Here is a 27,241-nt window from a genome sequence, read left to right on the forward strand (position 1 = left end):
TAATAATTAAACAGTATAAAAATCTGACAGATATAATAAGTACAACAGTGAGATAAGACAAGTCAACGAGGCTATAACAACTACACGAGTACATAATAAACACAGAGTAAACACAGCTCAATACCAATGTTAACAATGAGGGTCTCCCAGGATACCGTCCTGTAGCCCCTTTTTTCTCAACTGTCCAGTGGATCTCCCGGGATACCGTCCCGTAGTCCATCATATGTGTACATCCGAAGGATCTCCCGGGATACCGTCCCGTAGTCCAACCATCAATGTGCAGGGGGATCTATCGGGAATCGAACCCGCAGTCCCAAAGTAAAAGTGCAGGGGGATCTATCGAGAATCTAACCCGCAGTCCCAAAGTAAAAGTGCAGGGGGATCTATCGGGAATCGAACCCGCAGTCCCAAAGTAAACAAACAAGGGGGGAGCTACCGGAATCTCACATCCGTAGTCCCAATGTAAATGCGCAATCACAAACAGAAGGTACACGAAAACGGAGTACAAAAGACAAGCAACAGGTAGTACTGGCCTAGCATGCTTCACGTAGTACAGTCAAGGCAACTTAAGCAATTAGGCAAGTTAAATCAACTAAACATCCTTTCCTAATCTAGCACAGGTTATAATTGCAAGTAGAATAAAGCAAATATGAAAGGAACTCAATCTCAATATCTTAAGAAAACTGGATTTTCAACAATTGGCTCAAGTACGCGCTCGTCACCTGGCGTACAAGGAACTCAAATCAACAATACCAAATCCTAAGGGGAAAGGTCCCCCACACAAGGTTAGACAAGCCACTTACCTCGAACCGACTCAATATCAATAGAAACCACGCCTTTGCCACGAGTATCCGACTCCAAATGGCCCAAATCTATTCAATTCAATTACATATCGTAAATAATATTGCAAACAACTGATTCCGCTAATAAATTTACAACTAGGGCGCAAAAATAGGTAAAATGACCAAAACGCCCCTCAGGCCAACATCTCGGAATCGAATAATTTTCACATTTTCAGAACCCTCGTACTCTCACGAGTCTAACCATATAAAAATCTCCCAAATCGGAGGTCAATTGCCCACTCAAAACTCAATAATTAGGTCTATGAAGTTTCTTCCAATTTTCCCCAATTTTGACCTTGAATTCAAATTCTAATGGTGGATTTAACTATATATTGATGGAATACAACTAAATAGGGTCAAGAAAACATTACCCAGTGATTTTCTCTTCAAAATCCACCCAAAATCGCCTTCTCCCGAGCTCCCAATTATTTTTTTTCTAACTTTTGAATTAACCCTCGAATTATCCCCTTTTCAGAACAGTCATTTCCGCTTCTGCGGACAAGGGACCGCTTCTGCGGACCACGAGCCGCTTCTGCGATTTTTTTTTCACTTAAAGCCAGACTCCGCTTCTGCGGTACAAATCCCGCTTCTGCGGTCCCGCTTATGCGGAGGAAGGGACCGCTTCTGCGGTTCCTGCGGAGATGCCTGGAATCGCTTCTGCGATGAAGAAGCCACTTCTGCGGCTCCGCTTCTGCGGTTCCCAAGCCGCAGAAGCGGAAATACCAGAAGACTCAAAATCTGCTGTTGCACACTTTAGAATTTCTTCCCGTCGACCATCCGAAATCATCCCGAGGCCCCCGGGACCTCAATCAAAAGCACCAATACCACCTAATACCTTATTCAAACTTGCACCAATCCTTAAAACACCTAAAACAACACCGGAAACCCGATTAAATCAAAGATTCAAGCCTAAGAACTACAAGTTTCTTCCAAATACGCTTTCGATCAAAAATCTAACCAAAACACGTCCGAATAACCTGAAATTTTGCACACACATCCCAAATGACATGACGGAGCTACTGCAACTTCCGGAATTCCAATCCGACCCTCGGATCAAAAACTCACTATCGGATCGGAACTTCAAAAATACAAACATCGGCATTTCAAGCCTAAATGAGCTACGGACTTCCAAAATACATTCTGAACACGCTCCCAACCCCGAAATCACCTAGCGGAGCTAAGGGAACCATCGGATTACCATTCTGAGGTCGTCTTCATACTGTTCCGACTACGGACTGCTTTTCAACACTTAAGCTCTCATTTAGGGACTAAGTGTCCCAAAACTTTCCAAAACTCAACAACGAACGTCCCGGCAAACCAAAATAGCAGAAATGAACTTAGGGGAAGCAGTTAATGAGGGATCGGGGCGTAAATTCCAAAAACGACCGGCCGGGTCGTTACATCCTCCTACACTTAAACATTCGTTCGTCGTCGAACGAGCATAGAGAACATACCTGAAGTAGTGAAAAGATGAGGGTACTGGCTGCGCATATCCTGCTCGGTCTCCCAAGTCGCCTCCTCGGCCGGCTGACCTCGCCACTGAACCTTTACTGAAGCTATGTTCTTTGACCTCAACTTCCTGATCTGACTGTCCAAAATAGCAACTGGCTCCTCAACATAGGATAGATCCTTGTCCAGCTGGACTGAACTGAAATCCAACACATGCGACGGATCCCCGTGATATATCCGGAGCATCGAAACATGAAATACCGGATGAACTCCGGCCAAACTGGGAGGTAAGGCAAGCTCATGGGCAACCTCCCCAACTTGCCTCAAGATCTCAAAAGGGCCAATAAACCTCGGACTCAACTTTCCTTTCTTCCCAAACCGCATGACGCCTTTCATAGGCGAGACCCGAAGCAGAACCCGCTCACCAACCATATACGAAACATCACGAACCTTCCTGTCCGCGTAACTCTTCTGCCTGGACTGGGCTGTACGGAGTCTATCCTGAATCACCTTAACCTTCTCCAATGCATCCTGAACCATCTCTGTGCCCAATAGCCTGGCCTCGCCCGGCTCAAACCAACCCACCGGAGATCTGCACCTCCTACCATATAAAGCCTCATACGGCGCCATCTGAATGCTAGACTGATAGCTGTTATTGTAAGCAAACTCCGCCGGTGGCAAGTAATGATCCCAAGACCCTCCGAACTCAATCACACACGCACGGAGCATATCCTCACGAATCTGAATAGTGTGCTCGGACTGTCCGTCCGTCTGGGGGTGAAATGCTGTGCTCAACTCCACCCGAGTGCCTAACTCCTGCTGCACGGCTCTCCAGAACCGCGATGTAAACTGAGTACCTCTGTCTGAAATGATAGAAACTGGAATACCATGCAAACGGACGATCTCCCTAATATAGATCTCCGCCAACCGCTCCGATGAATAAGTGGTACACACAGGAATGAAATGAGCGGACTTGGTCAGCCGGTCCACAATAACCCAAATGGAATCAAACTTTTTCAAGGTCCGTGGAAGTACAGATACAAAATCCATGGTGATGCACTCCCATTTCCACTCCGAAATCTCTATCTGCTGGAGCAACCCACCCGGGCGCTGGTGCTCATACTTCACCTGCTGGCAGTTGAGGCATCTAGACACATAACCAACTATATCCTTCTTCATCCGCCTCCACCAGTAGTGCTGCCTCAGGTCCTGATACATCTTCGCGGCACCCGGATGGATGGAATACCGCGAACTATGGGCCTCTGCTAGAATCATCTCTCGAAGACCATCAACATTGGGCACACAAATCCGGCCCTGCATCCTCATTACTCCATCATCTCCAATGGTCACATCTCTGGCATCCCCACGCTGGACCCTGTCCTGAAGGACAAGCAAATGAGGGTCATCATACTGCCGCTCCCTGATACGTTCAAATAGGGAAGACCGGGAAACCACACAGGCTAGAACCCGACTGGGCTCCGAAAGGTCCAATCTCACGAACTGGCTGGCTAAGGCCTCAACATCCATCGCCATAGGCCTCTCTGAGGCTGGTAAATATGCCAGACTCCCTAAACTCTCCGCCCGGCGACTCAAGGCATCGGCTACCACATTGGCCTTGCCCGGGTGATATAGGATAGTGATGTCATAATCCTTTAACAACTCTAACCATCTCCTCTGACGCATATTCAGGTCCTTCTGCTTAAGCAAGTGCTGCACACTCCGATGATCAGTATAGATCTCACAAGGCACACAATACAAGTAATGACGCCAGATCTTCAAGGCATGAACAATGGCAGCTAACTCAAGGTCGTAGACAGGGTAATTCTTTTCATGTACCTTCAACTGTCTGGACGCGTAGGCAATCACCCTACCGTCCTGCATCAACACTGCTCCAAGGCCAACTCTCGAGGCATAACAACAGACAGTATAAGACCCCGAACCGGTAGGCAACATCAAGATAGGGGCTGTAGTCAAAGCTGTCTTGAGCTTCTGAAAGCTCGCCTCAAACTCCTCTGTCCACTGAAATAGGGCACCCTTCTGGGTCAATCTAGTCATAGGGGTAGCAACCGATGAAAATCCCTCCACAAAACGACAGTAGTAACCCGCCAAGCCAAGGAAATGGGAATCTCTGTAGCTGAGGACGGCCTGGGCCAACTCTGCACGGCCTCTACCTTCCTCAGATCCACCCGAATACCCTCGCTAGAAATCACATGGACTAAGAATGCCACAGAACTCAGCTAAAACTCACATTTTGAGAACTTTGCATACAATTTCTTCTCCCTCAAGGTCTGAAGCACGATCCTCAGATGCTGCTCATGATCTTCCCGACTCCGGGAATACACCAGAATATCATCAATAAACAATCACAAACGAGTAAAGATATGGCCTGAATACGCTGTGCATCAAGTGCATGAAAGCTGCAGGGGCATTGGTTAGCCGAAATGACATAACAAGGAACTCGTAATGGCCGTATCGAGTCCTGAAGGCAGTCTTCGGGATATCAGGCTCCCGAATCTTCAGCTGATGGTACTCTGAGCGCAAGTCAATCTTAGAAAACACTTGTGCGCCCTGAAGCTGGTCAAACAGATCATCTATACGAGGCAAAGGATAACGGTTCTTCACTGTAGCCTTGTTCAACTGGCGGTAGTCAATACACATGCGCATATGACCATCCTTTTTCTTCACAAACAAGACAGGAGCACCCCACGGTGACACACTAGGTCGAATAAAACCCTTACCAAGCAATTCCTACAACTGATCCTTCAACTCCTTCAACTCAGGAGGAGCCATACAATACGGAGGGATGGAAATGGGCTGAGTGCTCGGCAACAGATCAATGCCAAAATCAGTGTCCCTATCAGGCGGCATGCCTGGAAGATCAACTGGAAATACATCGGGATAATCCCGTACCACTGGAACAGAATCAATAGAAGGGGTATCAATACTAACATCTCTCACATAAGCCAAATACGCGGCACACCCCTTCTCAACCATGCGCTGAGCTTTAAGAAAAGAGATAACTTCTACTGGGAGTGTGATCTAAAGTACCACTCCAATCAATACGCGGAACACCTGGCATAGCCAGTGTCACGGTCTTGGCGTGACAATCAAGAATAGCAAAGTGGGGCGACAACCAGTCCATGCCCAGAATAATGTTAAAATCCACCATACCGAGTAACAATAAATCTGCTCTGGTCTCAAAACCATGAATAGTAACCAAACATGACCGATAAATGCGGTCCACAACAAGAGAATCTCCCACAGGAGTAGAAACATAAACGGGGGCACTCAAAGAATCCCGAGGCACACCCAAATGCGGATCAAAGAAAGTAGACATATAAGAGTAAGTAGAGCCTGGATCGAATAGAACTGATGCCTCTCTGTGACAAACCGGTATAATAACTATGATGACGAAGTCGGAGGCAACAACCTCAGTGCGGGCAGGAATACAATAATATCTGGCACGGCCCCTCTCTCGAGGGCGACCTCTATCTCCCCTATCTCCGCCCCTGGCTGGCTGTGCAGGTGGGGTAGCAGCGGGAGCTGTGACCATAGCCTGAGAACTCTGAGTAGCACGCTGTGGCTGGGTAGTCTTTGAAGATGCACCCCTACCTAGTCTGGGGCAGTCCCTAACCATGTGGCGTGTATCACCACACTCGAAGCAAGCTCTGGGAGGGCGCGGTGGCTGTGACTGGCTGGGGCTAGGCCTGCTAGACTGACCTCTGAAAGTACCCCGCGCAGGAGGCGCACTAGAAACTAGAGGCGCATAGTAAGGCTCCTGTGGTGTAGGCGAAGCTGGAGTACTGCCGGCTGCAGGTAAAGCTGAATGTACAGGGCGACCAGAATAACCTCTACCATAACGACCTGCTGATGAGGTACGGGCACCAGAGTAGTGGCCCAACTCTCGAGACCTCTTGGCCTCCCTCTCTCCTTGCTCCCTGGCGAGCATACCCTCAATCCTCCTAGCAATGCTCACTACCTACTGATAAGGAATGTCCATCTCCAACTCTCGAGCCATGCTAGACCTGATGGGCGGAATAAGGCCCTCAATGAACCTGCGAACTCTCTCTCGAACTGTAGCAACCAAAGTCGGTGCGTGCCTGTCCAACCTGGTATAACGGATGGCATACTCTGAAACTGTCATAGCACCCTGGCGCAAGTGCTCAAACTCTGCGCGCCATGAATCTCTGAGGCTCTGGGGAACAAACTCTCTCATAAACATGTCCTAGAACTGGGTCCAAGTCAGTGAAGCAGCCTCGACTGGACTGTCTAACTCATAAGTACGCCACCAATCATAGGCGGTTCCCCGAAGCTGAAAAGCAGTGAAAGAAACCCCGCTGGACTCCACTATGCCCATAGTGCGAAGAATACGATGACACTCCTCTAGAAATCCCAAGGCATCGTCTGATGCTAATCCACTGAACACTGGGGGATCATACTTCTTGAACCCCTCAAGCCTGCACTGCTCGTCCTCTGAAGCAGCTGACCCATCCTCGGGCTGAACTGGTGCTGCAAGCGGTGCCGGAATAATCTCGGGAGCCTGCTCAACCTGCACTCGCTGCTCAAGAGTGCGGACGGCGGGAGTCTGTGCTCCTCCCCCGGCCTGGGATGTGGCTGCAACAAGGGGAAGCAACCCTGCCTGAGCCAAGGTGGTGTACATGCTCATGAACTGAGCCAAAGTCTCTTGGAGCACTGGAGTAGTAGTGGCAGTAGTAGGTGTTCCAGGTGCCTGGGCTCCGGCTGGATCTGCTGGTGGTACCTCGGCGGCAGCTCGCGCAGGTGCTCTGGCTGCACCTCGTGCGCGTCCTCGACCTCTCCCCTGGCCCCGGCCTCTGACGGCTGCAGTAGGGGGCGCGGGTGCCTGATCATCTCGAGTGGCACGTGTCCTCACCATCTGTGAGAGAATAGAAGTCAGAAGTTTAGAATTGATGTCAAAATATCGCACGACAAGGAATTCAAANTGGTCTAAAAGTACCACTCCACTCAATACGCGGAACACCTGGCATAGCCAACGTCACGGTCTTGGCGTGACAATCAAGAATAGAAAAATGGGGCGACAACCAGTCCATGCCCAAAATAATATCAAAATCCACCATACCGAGTAACAATAAATTTGCTCTGGTCTCAAAACCACGAATAGTAACCAAACATGACCGATAAACGCGGTCCACAACAAGAGAATCTCCCACAAGAGTAGAAACATAAACGGGGGCACTCAAAGAATCCCGAGGCACACCCAAATGAGGAGCAAAGTAAGTATACACATAAGAGTAAGTAGAGCCTGGATCGAATAGAACCAATGCCTCTCTGTGACAAACTAGTATAATACCTGTGATGACGGAGTCGGAGGCAACAGCCTCAGTGCGGGCAGGAATACAATAATATCTGGCACGGCCCCTCTCTCGAGGGAGACTTCTATCTCCCCTACCTCCGCCCCTGGCTGGCTGGGCAGGTGGGGTAGCAGCGAGAGCTGTGACCATAGCCTGAGAACCCTGAGGAGCACGCTGTGGCTGGGTAGTCTGTAAGATGCACCCCTACCTAGTCTGGGGCAGTCCCTAACCATGTGGCGTGTATCACCACACTCGAAACAAGCTCTGGGAGGACGCGGTGGCTGTGACTGGCTGGGACTAGGCCTGCTGGACTGACCTCTGGAAGTACCCCTCGCAGGAGGCGCACTAGAAACTGGAGGCGCATAGTAAGGCTCCTGTGGTGTAGGCGGAGCTGGAGTACTGTCGGCTGCTGGTAAAGATGAATGTACAGGGCGACCAGAATAACCTCTACCATAACGACCTGCTGATGAGGTACGGGCACCAGAGTAGTGGCCCGACTCTCGAGACCTCTTGGCCTCCCTCTATCCTCGCTCCCTAGCGAGCATACCCTCAATCCTCCTAGCAATGCTCACTACCTGCTGATAAGGAATGTCCATCTCCAACTCTCGAGCCATGCTAGACCTGATGGGCGGAATAAGGCCCTCAATGAACCTGCGAACTCTCTCTCGAACTGTAGCAACCAAAGACGGTGCGTGCCTGGCCAACCTGGTATAACGGATGGCATACTCTGAAACTGTCATAGCACCCTGGCGCAAGTGCTCAAACTCTGCGCGCCATGAATCTCTGAGGCTCTGGGGAACAAACTCTCTCATAAACATGTCCGAGAACTGGGTCCAAGTCAGTGAAGCAGCCTCGACTGGACTGTCTAACTCATAAGTACGCCACCAATCATAGGCGGCTCCCCGAAGCTGAAAAGCAGTGAAAGAAACCCCGCTGGACTCCACTATGCCCATAGTACGAAGAATACGATGACACTCCTCCAAAAATCCCAAGGCATCATCTGATGCTAAGCCACTGAACACTGGGGGATCATATTTCTTAAACCTCTCAAGTCTCCGCTGCTCGTCCTCTGAAGCAGCTGACCCATCCTCGGGCTGAACTGGCGCTGCAGGCGGTGCCGGAATAATCTCGGGAGCCTGCTCAACCTGCACTCGCTGCTCAGGAGTGCGGACGGCGAGAGTTTGTGCTCCTCCCCCGGCCTGGGATGTGGCTGCAGCAAGGGGAAGCAACCCCACCTGAGCCAAGGTGGTGTACATGCTCATGAACTGAGACAAAGTCTCCTGGAGCGCTGGAGTAGTAGTGGCAGTAGTAGGTGTGCCAGGTGCCTGGGCTCTGGCTGGATCTGCTGGATGTACCTCGGCGGCAGCTTGCGCAGGTGCTCTGGCTGCACCACGTGCGCGTCCTCGACCTCTCCCCCGGCCCCGGCCCCGGCCCCGGCCTCTGGCGGCTGCAGTAGGGGGCGCGGGTGCCTGATCATCTCGAGTGGCAAGTGTCCTCACCATCTGTGAGAGAATAGAAGTCAGAAGTTCAGAATTGATGTCAAAATATCGCACGACAAGGAATTCAAATGAAACGAAGATTTTTCCTAAACAGTTACATAGCCTCTCGTAGATAAGTACAGACGTCTCCGTACCGATCAACGAGACTCTAATAAATCGGCCTGTGTTCCGTGACTCCTATGAACCTAGAGCTCTGATACCAACTTGTCACGACCCTAGATCACCAACCGTGAACATGTCATGACGGCACCTGGTCCCCATGACCAGGTAAGCCTAACATTTGCGGAAATATAATAATTGCGGAAAAATAGAGAAAATCAAATCAAATATCTAAAGGAAACTGTACTGAATGCCGCTGGGCAAGTACAACTCAATATCACAAGTCTAAAACAATTCCCAAAACCCGAAAACTCACGGGCAACACAGGCTACAGAAGTGTATAGTAAAGGATTCCAAACTCCAGAATTTCTAACAACCGAAAGAAGGAAGACTAAGTACTAAAGATAGAGTAAGAGGGAGACTCGTCGGTCTGCGGACGCAGCAGATCTACCTCGAAGTCTCCGTAGTCCTCCTGCCTCACTGATAGTGCGCCTGAGTGGAGGTACCTGAATGATATGCACATGAAAAACATGCGCAGGAAGGGCATGAGTACACCACAGCGGTACTCGGTAAGTGCCAAGCCTAACCTCGGTTGGGTAGTGACGAGGAAGGTCAGGGCCCTACTGAGACAAAATATAATAATAATAATTTAATAGTATAAAATCTGACAGATATAATAAGTGCAGCAGTGAGATAAGACAAGTCAACGAGGCTATAACAACTACACGAGTACAGAATAAACACAGAGTAAACACAGCTCAATACCAAATGATAACAATGAGGGTCTCCCAGGATACCGTCCTGTAGCCCCTTTTTTCTCAACTGTCCAGTGGATCCCCCGCGATACCGTCCCGTAGTCCATCATATGTGTACATCTGAAGGATCTCCCGGGATACCGTCCCGTAGTCCAACCATCAATGTGCAGGGGGGATCTATCGGGAATCTAACCGCAGTCCCAAAGTAAAAGTGCAGGGGGATCTATCGGGAATCGAACCCGCAGTACCAAAGTGAACACAAAAGGGGGGGAGCTACCGGAATCCCACATCCGTAGTCCCAATGTAAATGCGCAATCACAACCAGAAGGTACACGGAAACGAAGTACAAAAGACAAGCAACAGGTAGTACTGGCCTAGCATGCTTCACGTAGTACAGTCAATGCAACTTAAGCAATTAGGCAAGTTAAATCAACTAAACATGCTTTCCTAATCTAGCACAGGTTATAATTGCAAGTAGAATAAAGCAAATATGAAAGGAACTCAATCTCAATATCTTAAGAAACCCGGATTTTCAACAATTGGCTCAAGTACGCGCTCGTCACCTCGCGTACAAGGCACTCAAATCAACAAATAACAAATCCTAAGGGGAAAGGTTCCCCACATAAGGTTAGACAAGCCACTTACCTCGAACCGGCTCAATATCAATAGAAACCACGCCTTTGCCACGAGTATCCGACTCCAAATGATCCAAATCTATTCAATTCAATTACATATCGTAAATAATATTGCAAACAACTGATTCCGCTAATAAATTTACAGCTAGGGCGCAAAAATTGGTAAAATGACCAAAACGCCCCTCAGGCCAACGTCTCGGAATCAAATAATTTTCACATTTTCAGAACCCTCGTACTCTCACGAGTCTAACCATATAAAAATCTCCCAAATCGGAGGTCAATTGCCCACTCAAAACTCAATAATTAGGTCTATGAAGTTTCTTCCAATTTTCCCCAGTTTTGACCTTGAATTCGAATTCTAATGGTGGATTTAACTATATATTGATGGAATACAACTAAATAGGGTCAAGAAAACATTACACAGTGATTTTCTCTTCAAAATCCACCCAAAATCGCCTTCTCCCGAGCTCCCAATTGTTTTTTCTAACTTTTGAATTAACCCTCGAATTATCCCCTTTTCAGAACAGTCATTTCCGCTTCTGCGGACAAGGGACCGCTTCTGCGGACCACGAGCCGCTTCTGCTATTTTTTTTTTCACTTAAGGCCAAACTTCGCTTATGCGGTACAAATCCCACTTCTGCGGTCCCGCTTATGCGGAGGAAGGGACCGCTTCTGCGGTTCCTGCGGAGATGCCTGGAATTGCTTCTGCGATGAAGAAGCCGCTTCTGCGGCTCCGCTTCTGCGGTTCCCAAGCCGTAGAAGCGAAAATACCAGAAGACTCAAAATCTGCTGGAGCACACTTTAGAATTTCTTCCCGTCGACCATCCGAAATCATCCCGAGGCCCCCGGGACCTCAACCAAAAGCACCAATACCACCTAATACCTTATTTAAACTTGTACCAATCCTTAAAACACCTAAAACAACACCGGAAACCCGATTAAATCAAAGATTCAAGCCTAAGAACTACAAGTTTCTTCCAAATACGCTTTCGATCAAAAACCTAACCAAAACACGTCCGAATGACCTGAAATTTTGCACACACATCCCAAATGACATGACGGAGCTACTGCGACTTCCGGAATTCCAATCCGACCCTCGGATCAAAAACTCACTATCGGACCGGAACTTCAAATATACAAACTTCGGCATTTCAAGCCTAAATGAGCTACGGACTTCCAAAATACATTCCGAACATGCTCCCAATCCCGAAATCACCTAGCGGAGCTAACGGAACCATCGGATTTCCATTCCGAGGCCGTCTTCATACTGTTCCGACTACGGACTACTTTTCAACACTTAAGCTCTCATTTAGGGGCTAAGTGTCCCAAAACTTTCCAAAACTCAACACCGAACGTCCCGGCAAACCAAAATAGCAGAAATGAACTTAGGGAAAGCAGTTAATGGGGGATCGGGGCGTAAATTCCAAAAACGACCGGCCGGGTCGTTACACAAAAGATAAAGTTGGCCATAACATATAATACAAACTCATTAAGTTGTGTTTTGAAAAGATGTAGCACGGACATGGCAATAGAAGATTTTATCCGATCGGCCTTCAAAGAAATCACATTAAATACATACATATAGTTGAACTTATAACGAACAACTCATAACTTAACAGCGGAGAACGGCATTTTTGATATTTTATGTCTGGTAATAATAGAAGATGGTAATTTCAAAAATGTTTCGATAAAACAGGTAGAGATTATAAAGAAGGCATAAATTAGGAAAATAGCCAAAAAGTTAAGAGCATAAAATAATGTAAAAGAATAAGGAAAAAGTGGAATGAACAGGGACAACATGTGCAGAGGTGCAAAAACACTGAAGCAATGACAGTAAATAAGCTTTTTCTGAAACTGAATGAGAGAAAAAACACAGCGACAAAGAGAGAATGAGTAAGTACCAAAACAGTGCAACCAAATAAGGAAACCAACATATATTTATATATACTGTGGCAATGAAAATATTGTAAGACTTAAAATTGAATTGTTGTAGTATATTGTAATTTTGTACAACAAATCGAGAAAGTATCTTTAGAAATGCGTGAAGAGCGTAACAACAATTGCAGATTTTGCTACTTAAAAATAGAGACGCAATTCAATGGACAAATTAGTAAGTAAAAGAAATTGATTTTTAATACCTTGTCATATTGTATAACCAATTCAATGGACAAATTAGTGTCTGAATTGTAACAATTCGCAACTTCCCACTGACGAACCACCCGAACTTTCAACTTCTATTGCATCTTCGAAATTGTTATATCCTTGATGGAATCAATGTGAGTAGCCATCTTTTGCATAAGCCCTAAGTTATCTTGAAATCAATTGACAGCAGTAGGAATATTAGAATTGAAGTACCGTGTATAAGTGGAAGAAATATAACTTTGCGAGTTCTTTGTTAGTATATCTAAACGTTAAAAATTATTTACTTCAAAGTTTCTCAAAATAGTAAAAACTAATGATGATGAGATAACAGATAAGCATACCAATTGAAGTTGTGAGCTATTGCTTCTGAAGTTTATTTCCAATATGGTTTAGCAAAGACAGAAGCATGAGAACCAAAAATGATATGTACTTTCAGATCAGATTTCCTTTCATTGTCCAAGTAAATTACGGAAAACCTCTTTGTAAACCACATTTATTGCTTCATTTGAAATTTCTCCATCATCGTCATAAACCAAAATCTTTAATCCCTTTCTTTTTGTAACCCGTGATAGAGCAACGTAAAGCTGCCCATGTGTGAAGACCGATTTCTTCAAATATAACCCGACATGAGATAAAGATTGTCCTTGACTTTTGTTTATCGTCATTACAAAGGATACAACTATTGGAAATTGTCTTCGTTGGAACTTAAAAGGTATTCTTGCATCAGATGGAGTTAATGACATTCTCGGAATGAAGACCTTTTGTCCAGCCATATTTTTCGATAATAGTTTTGCTTCGATAACCCGATTTCCGAGTCTAGTGATGATTAATCTTGTTCCATTACATAGCCCTGAAGATGGGTCTATATTTCTCAATAACATCACTGGGACACCCACTTTCAAAGTGATAACATGATTTGGAATTCCAGAACACTTAATAGTGTTTAGGAATTCAGGTGTATGTACGTGTTCCAAACCTGTAAAAGCATCGTCTGACATGCAAATTGTATCGGAACTAAAAAATGTTTTTGGTTCACTTTGGTTTAGTGATACCATGTATTCGTTGATTGATTCAACCATGTCAAGAGTGGGAGTAAGAATTCCTCTTTGTTGCAGGTATGTTATATCACTGCAATGAGTTAAAAAATCTGGATATGTACTTTCCACAATCGCAGAAATTGGATCGCCAGAATTATTTATGATAAGATCATCAGGGATGTGAACTTTATCAATACCATCAACAGAATTTCCAATCATACCATCACCTATTGCTAAAATCCAATCAGAAAATTGTCTTAGATCATTCAAATGTGAATCCACCTGATTTCCTTCCAACCTCATATTTTTTGTTAGCTTTAAGACTTGACAGTGATTCCACAAATATGAAGAATTAAGGGCAGCGTTAACAATATCTTGTCTAGTACCTTTTGGAATGACTGGAAGTATTTGTCTAAAGTCTCCACCAAGAACAACCGTTTTTCCTCCAAATGGTCGATCTAAATTGGATGCATCTTTAAATCTAAGAATATCTCTTAGAGTTCTGTCTAGAGCTTCAAAACAATATCTATGCATCATTGGTGCTTCATCCCATATAATTAACTTTGTCTTGACAATCAATTTTGATAAAGGAGTACCTTGTTTGATATTACATGTTGAATCTTCAGTTGCATTGAGTGGGATTGCAAATCTCGAATGAGCTGTTCGACCTCCTGCTAACAAAAGAGATGCTATTCCACTGGACGCAACTGTTAACACAATATCTCCTCTAGATCTTATGGCAGAAGACAAAGTTTTCCAAATAAATGTCTTCCCGGTTCCTCCATGACCATATAAGAAGAAGAATCCACCTTTGTCCTCATGCACTGCTTTGATAATTCTGTCATAAACTAACTTTTGCTCCATTATCAATTTAACCAATAATTCTTCATGTTCCTTAGACAAAGAGCACCTATTGTAATGCAATTCTTCACAGATTAGTGTATTGGTATTGTCAATTTCCTCTGCATTGAAAACCGGTCTTGGCATTGTTGAAAAATCGTATAACGTTTTTCCGCAACCTTTCAACAAATTTTCCAACTTTTGTAGACAACGATTCTTTACTTCATCGTTTGTTAGCTCAGCCTCTAAAATAACAAAGTATATAATTAATTAATTGATAACATAAATATATAGTTGTCATGAGTCATATAAAGATAAGACGAAAATAATTTCCTTAAGAAATAGTAAAAGCAAAATAATGTTACTTTACTTCAGTGCAAGGCTACATCGATTATCTGTCCAACAAAATATATTAAAAATTAATCAATCAGAATTTGCAAGCCTAAATGTCGATCGTAGATTAGAGTAAGATTTAATTTGTATGCAAGAATACTGTAAAAATATTTGTAAAATTTGTTAATATAAAAATGTTAAATAGAAGGTAAAATTGTATACCTGGATTATCCAATATTCTTCTTTCTTCATGTAAGATATCATCTGATAATAAAATCCATGTTGCCTCCCAAACACATTCTGGCCGTGACATTGAATTGGATAATAGTAACATAGCAAATAATTGCCTAAGATATGATGGCATTCCCCAGTTACTTGCCTCCTTTATGGCATCGACATACTCTTTGTCATCATCTAATAAACCTAGTGCATAACATGCATCTCTAAAAGTTAAATGTTCGTGATTGTTGATTCTGCGTAAATCCTCATAACACTTAGGTCCTCTAATAACATTCAACAACATTCGAAGGTAATATTGCTCTCCACTTCCAGGCGGTACAAAAAATATTCTCCCTATTGAAAATGCAGAATTTCTTCTTTTTTCCCACTTTTTTAGTTTTTTATTCCACACAAATTTAAGAGGAAATTCCGCATAGGTTAATTCTCTTACTTCTTCATATGTATTGTTTGCCTCAAACCAGCTTAAAAACTTTGATTCCTTAACACTTGGTCTATTGGCAACTTCATCAATTGGATCATCATCAGAGAAAATAATTGTTTGTTCATTTGGTAGATGAAGAAAGTCTTTCTACCGAAGGTTCTCTATGGTTAATTGGAAATTTAAAAATTCTCCAAGCAGCTTCACACGGTGATATGTATCGACAATCATAATACATTTTTATTTCATCAATAGCCGATGAGTCTTCCTCATGCACACTTTGAGAAAAAGTTGCTGTCACACGATCATGACCCTTATTAACGTACTTAAATAAGTACTTGATTGATCGAGATTGATTGCACCATTCAACATTTATATGTGCGCCATACTTCAATAATAAATATCTATTGTGTGGCACCACGTACCTGTTATCCAATTCAATACCTTCTTTGTTGATAGTTCTACCATTGTCCCTTCTTTTATAAATAGGATATCCATCTTCATCAATTGTGGTATTTTGTACAAACTTCTTTAGAAAGTGTTTTATACATCTACCATTACGCATGCAAGGAGACGATTTTCTAGCAGATCCACACGGGCCATGCATCATGAAATTCTTCACGGCCTTATAATAATATGCATCGACCGATTCATCAGGTATTTCTGCTGAAATAATTTGATCTATGTCTCCAACATTTGGATATTTATTATGAAGAAAGAGCAATATGTGTGCATGTGGCAAACCCCGTTTTTGAAATTCTATAGTATATATCACTGCAAAAAATAATAAATTGTGATTGGGGTAAGTGGTTGTAATTTATATGTAAAACAAAATGTTTTAGTAAATCTGATAAGAATTTATTAAACAGATTAATTATATACCTGATTTAACTGCTCCAAAAATTTGTTTCTCTTTCAAATCCTTTATTAAACGATCCAATTTGATTTTGAACACCCTACATAAAATGTCAGGGCGATCTTCTGCTTGCAAGCCCTTACTCTTTACAAATCTACTAATTTCAGGCCACTTTGGGTTGCAAGTAAATGTGATGAAAAGATTTGGATATCCAGCCCACTTGCAGATTGCCATAGCATCTTGATAATTTTGAATCATGTATCTTGCACCCCCTGTGAAGCTGGAAGAAAGAATTACCCTTTTACCTTGAGAAGAAGGATTTATCTCTCCATGTAAAACTGCATCTTCTAATCCTTTATACATATGAGCTCGCAATTGTTTTTGATGAGTTCTGATATACTTCAACCTAGACGATTCAACCATTGTAAATCCATCGACCAAGAATTATTGAAATAATCTTCTTGAGTTCACAATTGTTGCTACTTCGCCATTCCTTTCTTGAATTTTGTATGCAAAATATTCACGCATGCTAACAAAATGCCTTCCTCCAGTTGATTCATCAGTTCCATTTAAAGGAATGTCTTCCCTATAACCATCTTCACCAAATAGAAACAATAAAGGATACTGAAGACCTAAATAGGCAGCATTCAACTCATTTATCCTTTGTAGATGTCCAGATTGGGTTTCAACGATGATGTCTCTGTCACATCTAGATACATCAAAATCTCCAACTACCAAAGTAGCAACCTTTGAAATTGTTGGTAAGTTGTATCTTCTTTCATCATAGTTCCGTTTTCCTATCAATCTGAGTCTAAAATTGGAGTGAGTATCTTCCTGAAATTTGTCTCTGACCATTCTAAATGACTTTGTCAAAACATTATACTCATCAAGCATTTGTTTCAGATCTTGAACAATTTCAGCATGTAGTTGGCTTATTATTTCACCACGACTGCATAAAAATAGGTTTTAAAAAATTGATGTATGTTTTTTTTTAGATTATTCATGCATATATAAATTTGGAATAATTGAATACTAACCCCAGTGCATGAATTCTATTCTCAACTTCATTTTCTGTGTCATATATATATATAATTGTGCAAACTTGGGGGTGGATCCTTCGGGGTGCAACAAACTCCCGATTTGATGATAGTTTTGTCCAGATAATTTGAATGTTCTTGGCCCCTTTGTGTGGTTGACAGAAGCATCAACTTTTCCTCCCATTGACGTAAATGAAAACATTGAGTTATAACTTCTAATATTTTCTCTGAAATGGTTACTTTTTGGACCTACAAAAAATTTTTTATTTGTCAAGCAATATTTATTTATATATTGAAGACAGTATTGAAGTATGGTAAAAGTAGATTTTCTTGTTACCTGATCCGAATAATAAGTCTTTTAAAATTGTGGGAGGTTTTTTTGGCTTTGGGAGGCGTATCTTTCCATGATTACAACACAAAGAAAACTCTGGTTTTTTAGCTTTGATTGTCTTGTTGATTCTTTCTTCGTACCAGACGTAAGCACCACAATATTCACATTCATATGTAGGATTGCCTATATCCCAGTACTCTATGAATAAAATAAGCAAATGTAAGATTAATGTAAAGGCGTTATGTTATGCTAAGCCTACTTATTGTATATACATATAGAAAAAATAAATATGCATACCTTCATTGTCAATAATTGCATATCCAACATCAGGCTCAAAATAGTATTAAAATCATATTAAGTGCCATGTAAATTGAAAAGGGGGACATGAATGAATAATTGTTTGTGTTAAGATAGACATACCTTCATAGTCGTCTTCATCTTCAGTTGCATCATTATTTTTTGCGAATTTTTGCACGTATTATTACGTTAATTAATTAACCAAGGTACCATTATTTTGAATATTAGTATAAATGTAGTTTATTTGTGTAATTTAATAGAAAAAAAATAAATTCATTAAAAACATACCTGGTACATCACCATCAATATTGACATCCTCAATTTCTAATAATAATTCATAATAAAATGTCGTTAGTATAAATAAACGATTCATCTTATATTAATAATTGTATTTATAATAACAACCTTGCAGTAGGGGTAGCTCATTTAAATCTGGTAGAAGATAATTTGTCTGCGCTTTTGAAGTTGACAAACCAAATTGCAAATGTTTCTGTCGAATTAAATTTGGATATTCTGCCTGAGATTGAGACGATGAAGCGTGTGCACATCTCTCTAAAGGTGTAGAATGTAATCGTGTGAAATGTTGACGGTTTGTTATGTCTGTTAAAGGTCGTGTTGCCTTTTCTTTTCCAAATGCATCCCCTGTGATAGTAGCAGGACAAATAAACTCTGTAAACCATAAAACATAGAAATCAGGTAACTAAAATCTTAAAGTTACAAAGCGTAGGTTCTGCAAAGTACAAATCAAGGTAGGATAAAGAAACTTAATGATTTAATCAGGAATTATGGGTAGAATAAGCAAGCAGGTACAAACACAAATCAACTATAACCACGAACGATATATAATACAAAGCCAGAAGTTAAAGATTTCAAAATGATTCAAGGAAAATATAAATGAAGAATGGTGAGTTTACATAAGTTGGATCCATTAATAAAGAACAAAATGAATTGTTTTTACATTGCTGGGCACAATGTTAGCATTAAATATTTGGCTAACAAAGAAACAGGAAAAATAAAAAGAGGAGAAAAAAGCAATTTACAAAGGCAGATCATAAGGACAAAGAAGACAAACGGATGGGTTTAGTAAACAATAATGATTTACTATCCCATAATCTATTTGAAAATCTCATCAACAAATTCAACAAATAATCTACAGTTGAACAGTTATAATACTTGTTAACAACATAATGAAAACATAAAACAGAAGAAAGAAGGATAAATCGATAGTGTAGTTGTAATGTCCGATCTCTCTCACCCATGACTTGTGTAAATCTCATGTCTATGTTAGTTTCTGTAGAATAGGAATTTGGTAGAATATGTTTTCTGTTCTTGCAACTAAAGGGCAAGGATGTTAAATGTCAACAGTTGGTACTAAAGTAAATTGCACTGATATTAAATCCCAAAAATCTTCAAGGATGTTAACTTCCAAAACACATTATCAAATTTAAAACAAAGGTGTACCATTATTTTGAAAAAAGCATGGTCTAGCACTACCATTATTCTGATAGAAATATGCCGATTATATATCAGGCATCCCATGAATAAATATGGGCCATCGTACACATAATATCAATATGATAACGTGTTATAACCATTCAGCCGTGTAATTGTTTTATGTGCAGTTCATATTGGAACGTAATAAAGCACATAAAACATCTTGCTAACAATACATTATTCTGGAATCAAGATTAGAGAAAGTGAACCAAAACAGTCTTGACTGGGTACATTATTTAAAACATAAATTCAAGATTGCCTTGGTAATAGGCATGAAGAAGTACCAGTTCGCATTTATGTAATTCATATTTTACTAATTGGTAAAATTTATCATAACTTTATCAGGAAACATTCAGTTTGCTTTTTCCAAAGTGTAAGATACGATTCCTTCATAAAACATGCTTCAGACTTTGATTTAAAATATAACAATAGTAACAAATACAGTTATTATACAAAGCAAAGCGCACAATTCAGCTTTAACAGGGTAATGCTTAACCACGAATTCAAAGGCAATTAGCCGAACAAAAATCTTATATAACAGAAGAGTAGTTACGAAATATAGTATTTGGAAGCATTGAGCACAGAGTGTGTAAGCAGCAGTAAGGCAAATCTGCAAAAGAGTGGATATAAGTTCATACCATTATTATCTGAACAAATTTTCGTCCGTTTCTGCTTCCGTATGTTGATCCTATTTTTTCTTGCGAGTTTTTTCTCTTCTTCCATGTCAAATTGAGTAGAAACTGTCTTAGGGCTAAGAAGTTGTAAAGGCGTGTGTTTGCTGCAGTTGATGAAACAGGGGCATATAGGGCGCCTCTTTTTCGCTGTTAATGTCAAATTTTTAATTCATCGTAATTCTTTTAATTAATTATATATTTAGTATAAATCACAGTATTGTATTTTTCCACATCGATAATTCACCTTCTGCTTTATCAGATATTTGTTAACATTAACTTCTACTAATAGGTGTTTTTCATATATCCTTTCAAATCAATTGCGTTTAAACATGGGAGAATAGTCTAATTTATTTATATATTATTTGAAATTTAGCAATTTTGTTCTTCTTTAGACTGTTGGTAAAATATTAGCCCCTGTGATTGTCCCGAAAAGATTTTGTTGCTTCCTTGATGACTAACGGCATACAAACCTGAGGGTAATTTTAAACTCATTATGAAAACGTGAACATTATCTTTTTGGTTTCGTCAATAATAAGAGCAAGTATGAGATAATTTGCTAGAAAGGATATATATATACAGACACTCATGCGCACAGTCGAAGAAAAAATTGTTATAAATGGGTGAAAAATGCAATAATCATTTAAATGCTTCAATTTAATATCGTAAGTAACAGTTCTTTGATATATAATACATTTCAAGTCCCTAAATAACAGGCTTTCTTGTTAACACATTTATCATGAGAAGCAGTTGATAATGATTTTACTAAATGGAGACTTGTGCAGTTGAACCTGTAAAGAATTACGTAATCTCTAAAATCTCATCGAGAATAAACGATTCATAAGGAGTGAGTAAAAACAGTTCTATCTTCTCTGTTTCAGTGGGAGATAATAGCCATTAAGAGTTGGTGGTGATGAGTGCAACATTTCCAACTCCTTCAATAGTTGAAAGCTTGGCTAAAAGTGAAATTCAGGCCATCCCTAAAGAGTATGTGAGGCCACAAGAAGAGTTAAATGGCATAGGGAACATCTTTGAGGAAGAGAAGAAAGATGAAGGACCTCAAGTGCCGACGATTGATCTGAAAGAAATCGACTCAAAGGACAAGGAACTTCGAGAGAAATGCCACCAAGAGTTGAAGAAAGCAGCTATGGAATGGGGTGTCATGCACCTTGTTAACCATGGCATATCAGATGAGCTAATTGATCGCGTCAAGGTTGTTGAATAAACGATTCAAGAATGAAAGATAAAAATAAACCTTGAACGTCATCACTATAATCCATCTTTATAAAAAAATAAAGAGAGTACTTGTAATATTCCTGTATGCATCCATAAGATGAGTGTCATTGAAATAAAAAAATTGCAGAACCTGAAAATTTTATTGGAAGTAGCATGATCTAATTCATTTTCATTCTATACTATTTATACGTTGACATCGGGAAATGAGATAAAATATTAATGTACATCCAGAAACAGTATACACAGTTGAATAGGCAGACTTTACTACCAGAAAAGAAACATGAAAAGCTTCAAATATGTTGTCCATAAGTATAAAATGTGTAAACTAAGTAAAACAGAAAAGTGAAAGAGAATAAATAACTTGAAATGATTAAAATACAATGTTCATTACTAATAAAACTACTAATAAGACTAATAAGACAGTTCTTGGTTTCTCCATGTGTTACATTTACTAACACATTATGCTGTTTTCTTCTTCTTAAATACTCTCTTGATTTTATTTCCTGACAACTGTGTATTTGGATCTTCTTTAACCACTGTTGCGGCGTTAGTTAAACTTATCTTGGTAGGTGTTTTTGCAATATCAATTAACTCGTTCTCTTCAGTAGAATCCTGCATATATAAAATACAAACCATTGTGAAAATAATTACTGAATTTATAATTGCTAGAGCTTTATTAGTTTATATCCAGAATAAAATTCATTTAGAAGAATCAATAATGTTAATAAATATTAATAATGAGTTTGCAGCTTCATATAGAATAGAAAAAGTGAGCATTCACAAATTTTAAAGGTATAAAAAAATCTCCAGATCTGAAATTATATTCAGAAACGTATCCTTGCAGATATATAAGTCTATGTCATTTTAAATGGCCAATTAAAAATGGTGATGTATTTACCTCGCATTCCTTCTCTCCATCAAAGTCTTGATTATTATTGAAGTCTGGGTCCTGTCACAAAATAATAAATAAATGAGTGTGAAATTATGATACAAATAATGCTGTTTAAAAGAAATTTGCAATGTAAATATATTATGAAGTTTGTAAGCAAATATGACATACAGTTAAGTCAAATGAAGGTGGGTCAGGACTATATTTCCTTATCAGTTGCTCATCATCCGTAGGCTTAACAACACTATAAACTTCCTGTTGCAATTGAATGTTCGAGCTCTTCACAATAACCTTAAACATGAATTTTCTTTGGAGAACATTATTCAGCTCTACTGGATAAGGATACTTATCAACAACGCCAGTATTCTAGAATGAAATTTTGCGTTAGAATTTTCCAAATAAATAATATGAATATAATTAGTTGACATACCTCAACAAATCCTTCNATGGCTTCACGGTCCCAGAGCAATAGGAAAACAGATCCAGTAGTATCCATTACCCTAACCTGAAGCTTGTACCTAATTGCACAGGAAACATTTGAGATATAAATGTACATTTTTGATGGATTAAGGAAATAGAGTTGCTGCTTTTACCTAATAACTGCTGAGTAATCTTCATTTTTGCATTTGGGGTTTGGGCATTGATAAATGTTTCCTACTTTATCCACCTTCTTTTGACACTTCTTGCAACTGACATACGACCATCCTTTTCCAAGTTCTAAAATTTCTATACTTGCGACAATCCAACAGGGACCTTCCTGTTTAATAAAATGATTAAACTTTAAATCGTGACGTATAGAGAGAGCGTATATATGCAAAAAAAAACTAATAATATATAATTTGCATACTTTATATTACAAAAATTATGGTTGCCAACCAATATGTCATCTGAGAGGTGAACATATAAAGTATGACATGCATAGATTTGCATGGAGTAAGTGCCGAAGAAAAGTAGAATATATTGTATGTAAAACGGAAGGGGAAGATTTCACAAAATGTGGAGCAGGGGCAGACCAACCTATACTATCTGTTTGTGTTTCCATCGAACAATGCTCATAAACTCATAATATTTAACTTTTTCATGACGGATCTATTTAATTTATAGCAAGTTCAGTACTTAAGTGTGTTCTTATGGAATATCAGGTATCCAAATTCAATGATAATGAATAAATACAACACTTGATCTTATGATAGTTGATACCACTTTCTGTGCCTTAATACATAATTTGGCCTTTGTTGACTGAATTTTCACTTCTGCAGATTTGGCCTCTTTGTGTACCATATAGTAATATATAGTAAGAGGCAGCAGAAGTGGCAATCAAAGGGATTGACATGGCAAGGCACGCTGTTGGGACTGCCTGGACTGTCTTTAAGAGATGAAAGGCTCTTAAACCTAAAAGTTTGTTTAATCGCGCCACCCAACTTAAGTCTACTGCTAAAGCTGCTACTCTTAAGAATGCCAAGAGGTCAACATACTGACCTTGGAGGTTTTTTTTGTTGGAGGATCTGTGAATTTAGGCCCTCTTGTAGAGTTTTCATATTTCATATATGTTAAGTATGAAATATGAAACATAGCTGAATCTCCATAAGTATAAGAGTTCGTGTTTAAGGATAGTGTTATTTTAGTAACATATTAAGTTTGAAGTACATTTTCAATATGATAAGAGTGGTTACTATATTTCCCTTTTGTGCATTAATATGTAGAAAGAAACTAACATCAGGCCCAACGATTTCAGTGAATAAACATATCTGGCATGTGTTCCATCCAATATTATAACAACTTACATTATTTCAACTCTACATATTTATGCAGATGGAGTACCTATCATATAAAAACTCATCATTTTCTAAATGTTTAATGACATTTTAATGCAGTCAAATAGGAGAACCAATGGCTGAAATATCAGAAGAAAACAAATAGAAAAGATGGTCTTCTGAAAATTCAAAGAAAGAAGATAAAAAGAGTTAACTCACTTGCACGGACTCCACTAATTGGGCAATTATTTTAACTTCAGCAATGCCCTTCTCTAACTCATCCGAAACAGAGTAACTTTGCTGAGAGATGGTTTGAGTCAGCCTCTCAGAGCAACTATCCCGAACAGAAAGTAATCTATATTTATAAATGAGGATTGCAGTTAGAACTATACATCAAAAGATAGATATGAGTGTAGATATATGATTAAAATATATTTAACCGTGTTTTAAACTCGTCAGATTGAGGAAAAGTAGGATTAATCCACAACTTTGATGTATTCCAAGTGTTGCGCACAGAATATGAATCTGCAAAAAAAGAATTATGTGTAACATGTAATGAATAACTTTAACAAAGTAATGTCAAATGGAATAGTTGCATGTTACCTTGAAATTTATGGGCTTTTATGAGCTGCATAACAACAATAACAGGCTGGTTGTTAGAAGTTAAAAGGTGAGGTATAACTTGATCAACAAATTCGCCCCAGAATGTAGCAGATAACTTGTTCCTCCTGTCAAATAGAAATAGGGTATAATTTTTAGAATATGTATTTAAAAAATATATCATTAATCCATGGTTGTTTGTTTATTCTTACTCATCATCTTCTAGTTCGATATCCATAAACTTCCTAGAAATTTCACCTTGTTTTTGCGTGCGTACCTCACTAAAATTGACAATTTCTCCGATAACATCTAAAGGAAAAAAAAGCAATTAAAAATAAGTAGCATCAATCTATTAAAAATAAAGATGTTAAAATAGGTAGCATCAAACTATTAGCATTTAACGAAAAAAACAATTTAAAAAAAAACATGTAAAAATAAATTAAGGTAAAAAACAATTATTATCAAATAATTCACTCTCGTTAACATCAACTTTATTTATCAATTGATGATATGGTCGCAGATCAAAGATATTCATTGGGAAAAGTGGATCAATTGTTTCAGCCACTGTTGTCCGTTGAGTAAACGTCAACATCAATCTATGTTTTGTGGTGTTGAACCTCTTCTTGTATTGTCAAACGATAAAGTTCGCCATAAGATATAATCCAAGCTCATTAATTTTTGTGTTGAAAAGATGCAAAACTGACTTGCCAATAGAAGCATGTATACGATCGCCCTACAAAGAACAATAAATAACAAATTATTTAGAGAAAAAAATCCAGATTTGCAAGTTAAACTGTTTTTTGCTATTCAAAAAACTGTTTTTAAAACCCTTTTGTCCCCTTTTTATATTTAAACACCTGTTTTGAGGACCAATACAAAACAGAGAAACGGAGAATTGACACAGTTAGTACAATAGTAATTGAATTAGCAAGATAGATGCAAATCTGCTGAGGAAGAGAGCATGATGGATATATTTGTTACATCATCTTCAACTCCATGATGGATTATTTGAATTACTCACATATATACTACTGTGTGTATATATACAGTTGGGCTCCTAATTCCTAGAAAGTTTATAGAGATGTCAAGGTGGTGAGATTGGCAATAAACATGTTTAACACTTGAAACTATACAAAATCTATATTCTGCATTCTTTGCTACACCTGTTTTGAGGACCAATACAAAATAGAAACAGAGAATTGACACAATTAGTACCATAGTAATTGAATTAGCAGGATAGATGCAAATCTGCTGAGGAAGAGAGCATGATGGATATATATGTTACATCATCTTCAACTCCATGATGGATTATTTGAATTACTTACATATATACTACTGTGTGTATATATACAGTTGGGCTGCTAATTCCTAGAAAGTTTATAGAGATGTCAAGGTGGTGAAGATTGACAATAAACTTGTTTAACACTTGCAACTATACAAAATCTATATTCTGCATTCTTTGTAGTCGAAATCTATGTATATTGTGCATTCTTATATTCTGCAACTTATATTCTGCATTCTTAGATTTTGCATTCTTAAAATAAAGGTAGTCGACATCAGTTATGTAATTTTTTCAGACAACCTTTGTATAAACCAATAGTCTTTATAGCTTAATGTTCTATGTATGTGATGACAACATGCCTTAGCAGAACAACATGAAAACAGAAGTCATGCTTTCGAATAAATCCAGTGAAGTCCACCTACTGTGTGTATATATACAGTTGAGCTGCTATGTAAGAATGTTTTTACAGATGTCCAGGTGGTCAACATTGGCAATAAACTTGTTTTACACTTGCAAGTAAACCAAATATTCATATAACAATTTCGAAGAGCAAATCAAATCTATCTATAATGATATTGAAATTTGGAAGACCAATAATGAATTAGCAAGCCAATAACATATTTAAAATACCTTTTCATCTTGTACAACCAATTCAATTGAGAATATAGTGCCTGGATTAAAACGATCCGGTATTTCCCACATACGGACAACCCGAACTTTCAACTTCCATTGCATCTTTGAAATTGTTATATCCTTGATGAAATCAATGTGAGTAGCCATCTTTTGCATAAGACGTAAGTTTTCTTGAAATCTTGATAGAAAAACGAACAGTAGAATTGAAGCAGGTGAAGTTGTGGAAGAAATATATATTTGCAGTTTTGATCAGTTGCTACCCAGTATAGTAAATCGTGGGTTACACAGTTGAGCGTATCGTGATTTAGCAGAGACAATTTAGGGTTAGTTTTAGGTAAAAAGTTTTTACCTAAAATTGTGGAGTAAAATTTTCCCCCACGTTCATTTAATTAAAATTTTAAAAAATTATAAATTCAGATATATGAAGGGAAGTTTGAACCGGTACCCCCCCCCCCTACCCCCCCCCCCCCCCGTTCATTTAATAATTTTAAACAATTAAAAATTCAGAAATTTGAAGGGAAGGTTGACCGGTTTTGATTTGA

The 27,241-nt window shown here is 39.6% G+C and overlaps 1 protein-coding gene and 1 pseudogene across 1 annotated transcript; both read right to left on the minus strand.

Moving 5' to 3' along the window:
* Positions 1-13,200: 13,200 nt before the first annotated feature.
* On the minus strand, positions 13,201-19,928 carry LOC109217773 (annotated as a pseudogene).
* Positions 19,929-22,000: 2,072 nt separating this feature from the next.
* Positions 22,001-26,846, minus strand: LOC109217774. The gene is made up of 11 exons (XM_019382042.1): positions 26,697-26,846; positions 25,422-25,517; positions 25,062-25,093; positions 24,788-24,912; positions 24,625-24,709; positions 24,404-24,539; positions 23,024-23,187; positions 22,861-22,948; positions 22,602-22,796; positions 22,440-22,490; positions 22,001-22,153 (listed from the first exon to the last, which is right to left on the minus strand). Exons 1-11 carry the CDS (start codon positions 26,844-26,846, stop codon positions 22,001-22,003), a joined length of 1,275 nt encoding a protein of 424 aa, XP_019237587.1.
* Positions 26,847-27,241: the final 395 nt, after the last annotated feature.

The sequence above is a fragment of the Nicotiana attenuata genome, unplaced genomic scaffold, assembly GCF_001879085.1.
Source record: "Nicotiana attenuata strain UT unplaced genomic scaffold, NIATTr2, whole genome shotgun sequence".
NCBI classification, from domain to species: Eukaryota; Viridiplantae; Streptophyta; class Magnoliopsida; order Solanales; family Solanaceae; genus Nicotiana; species Nicotiana attenuata.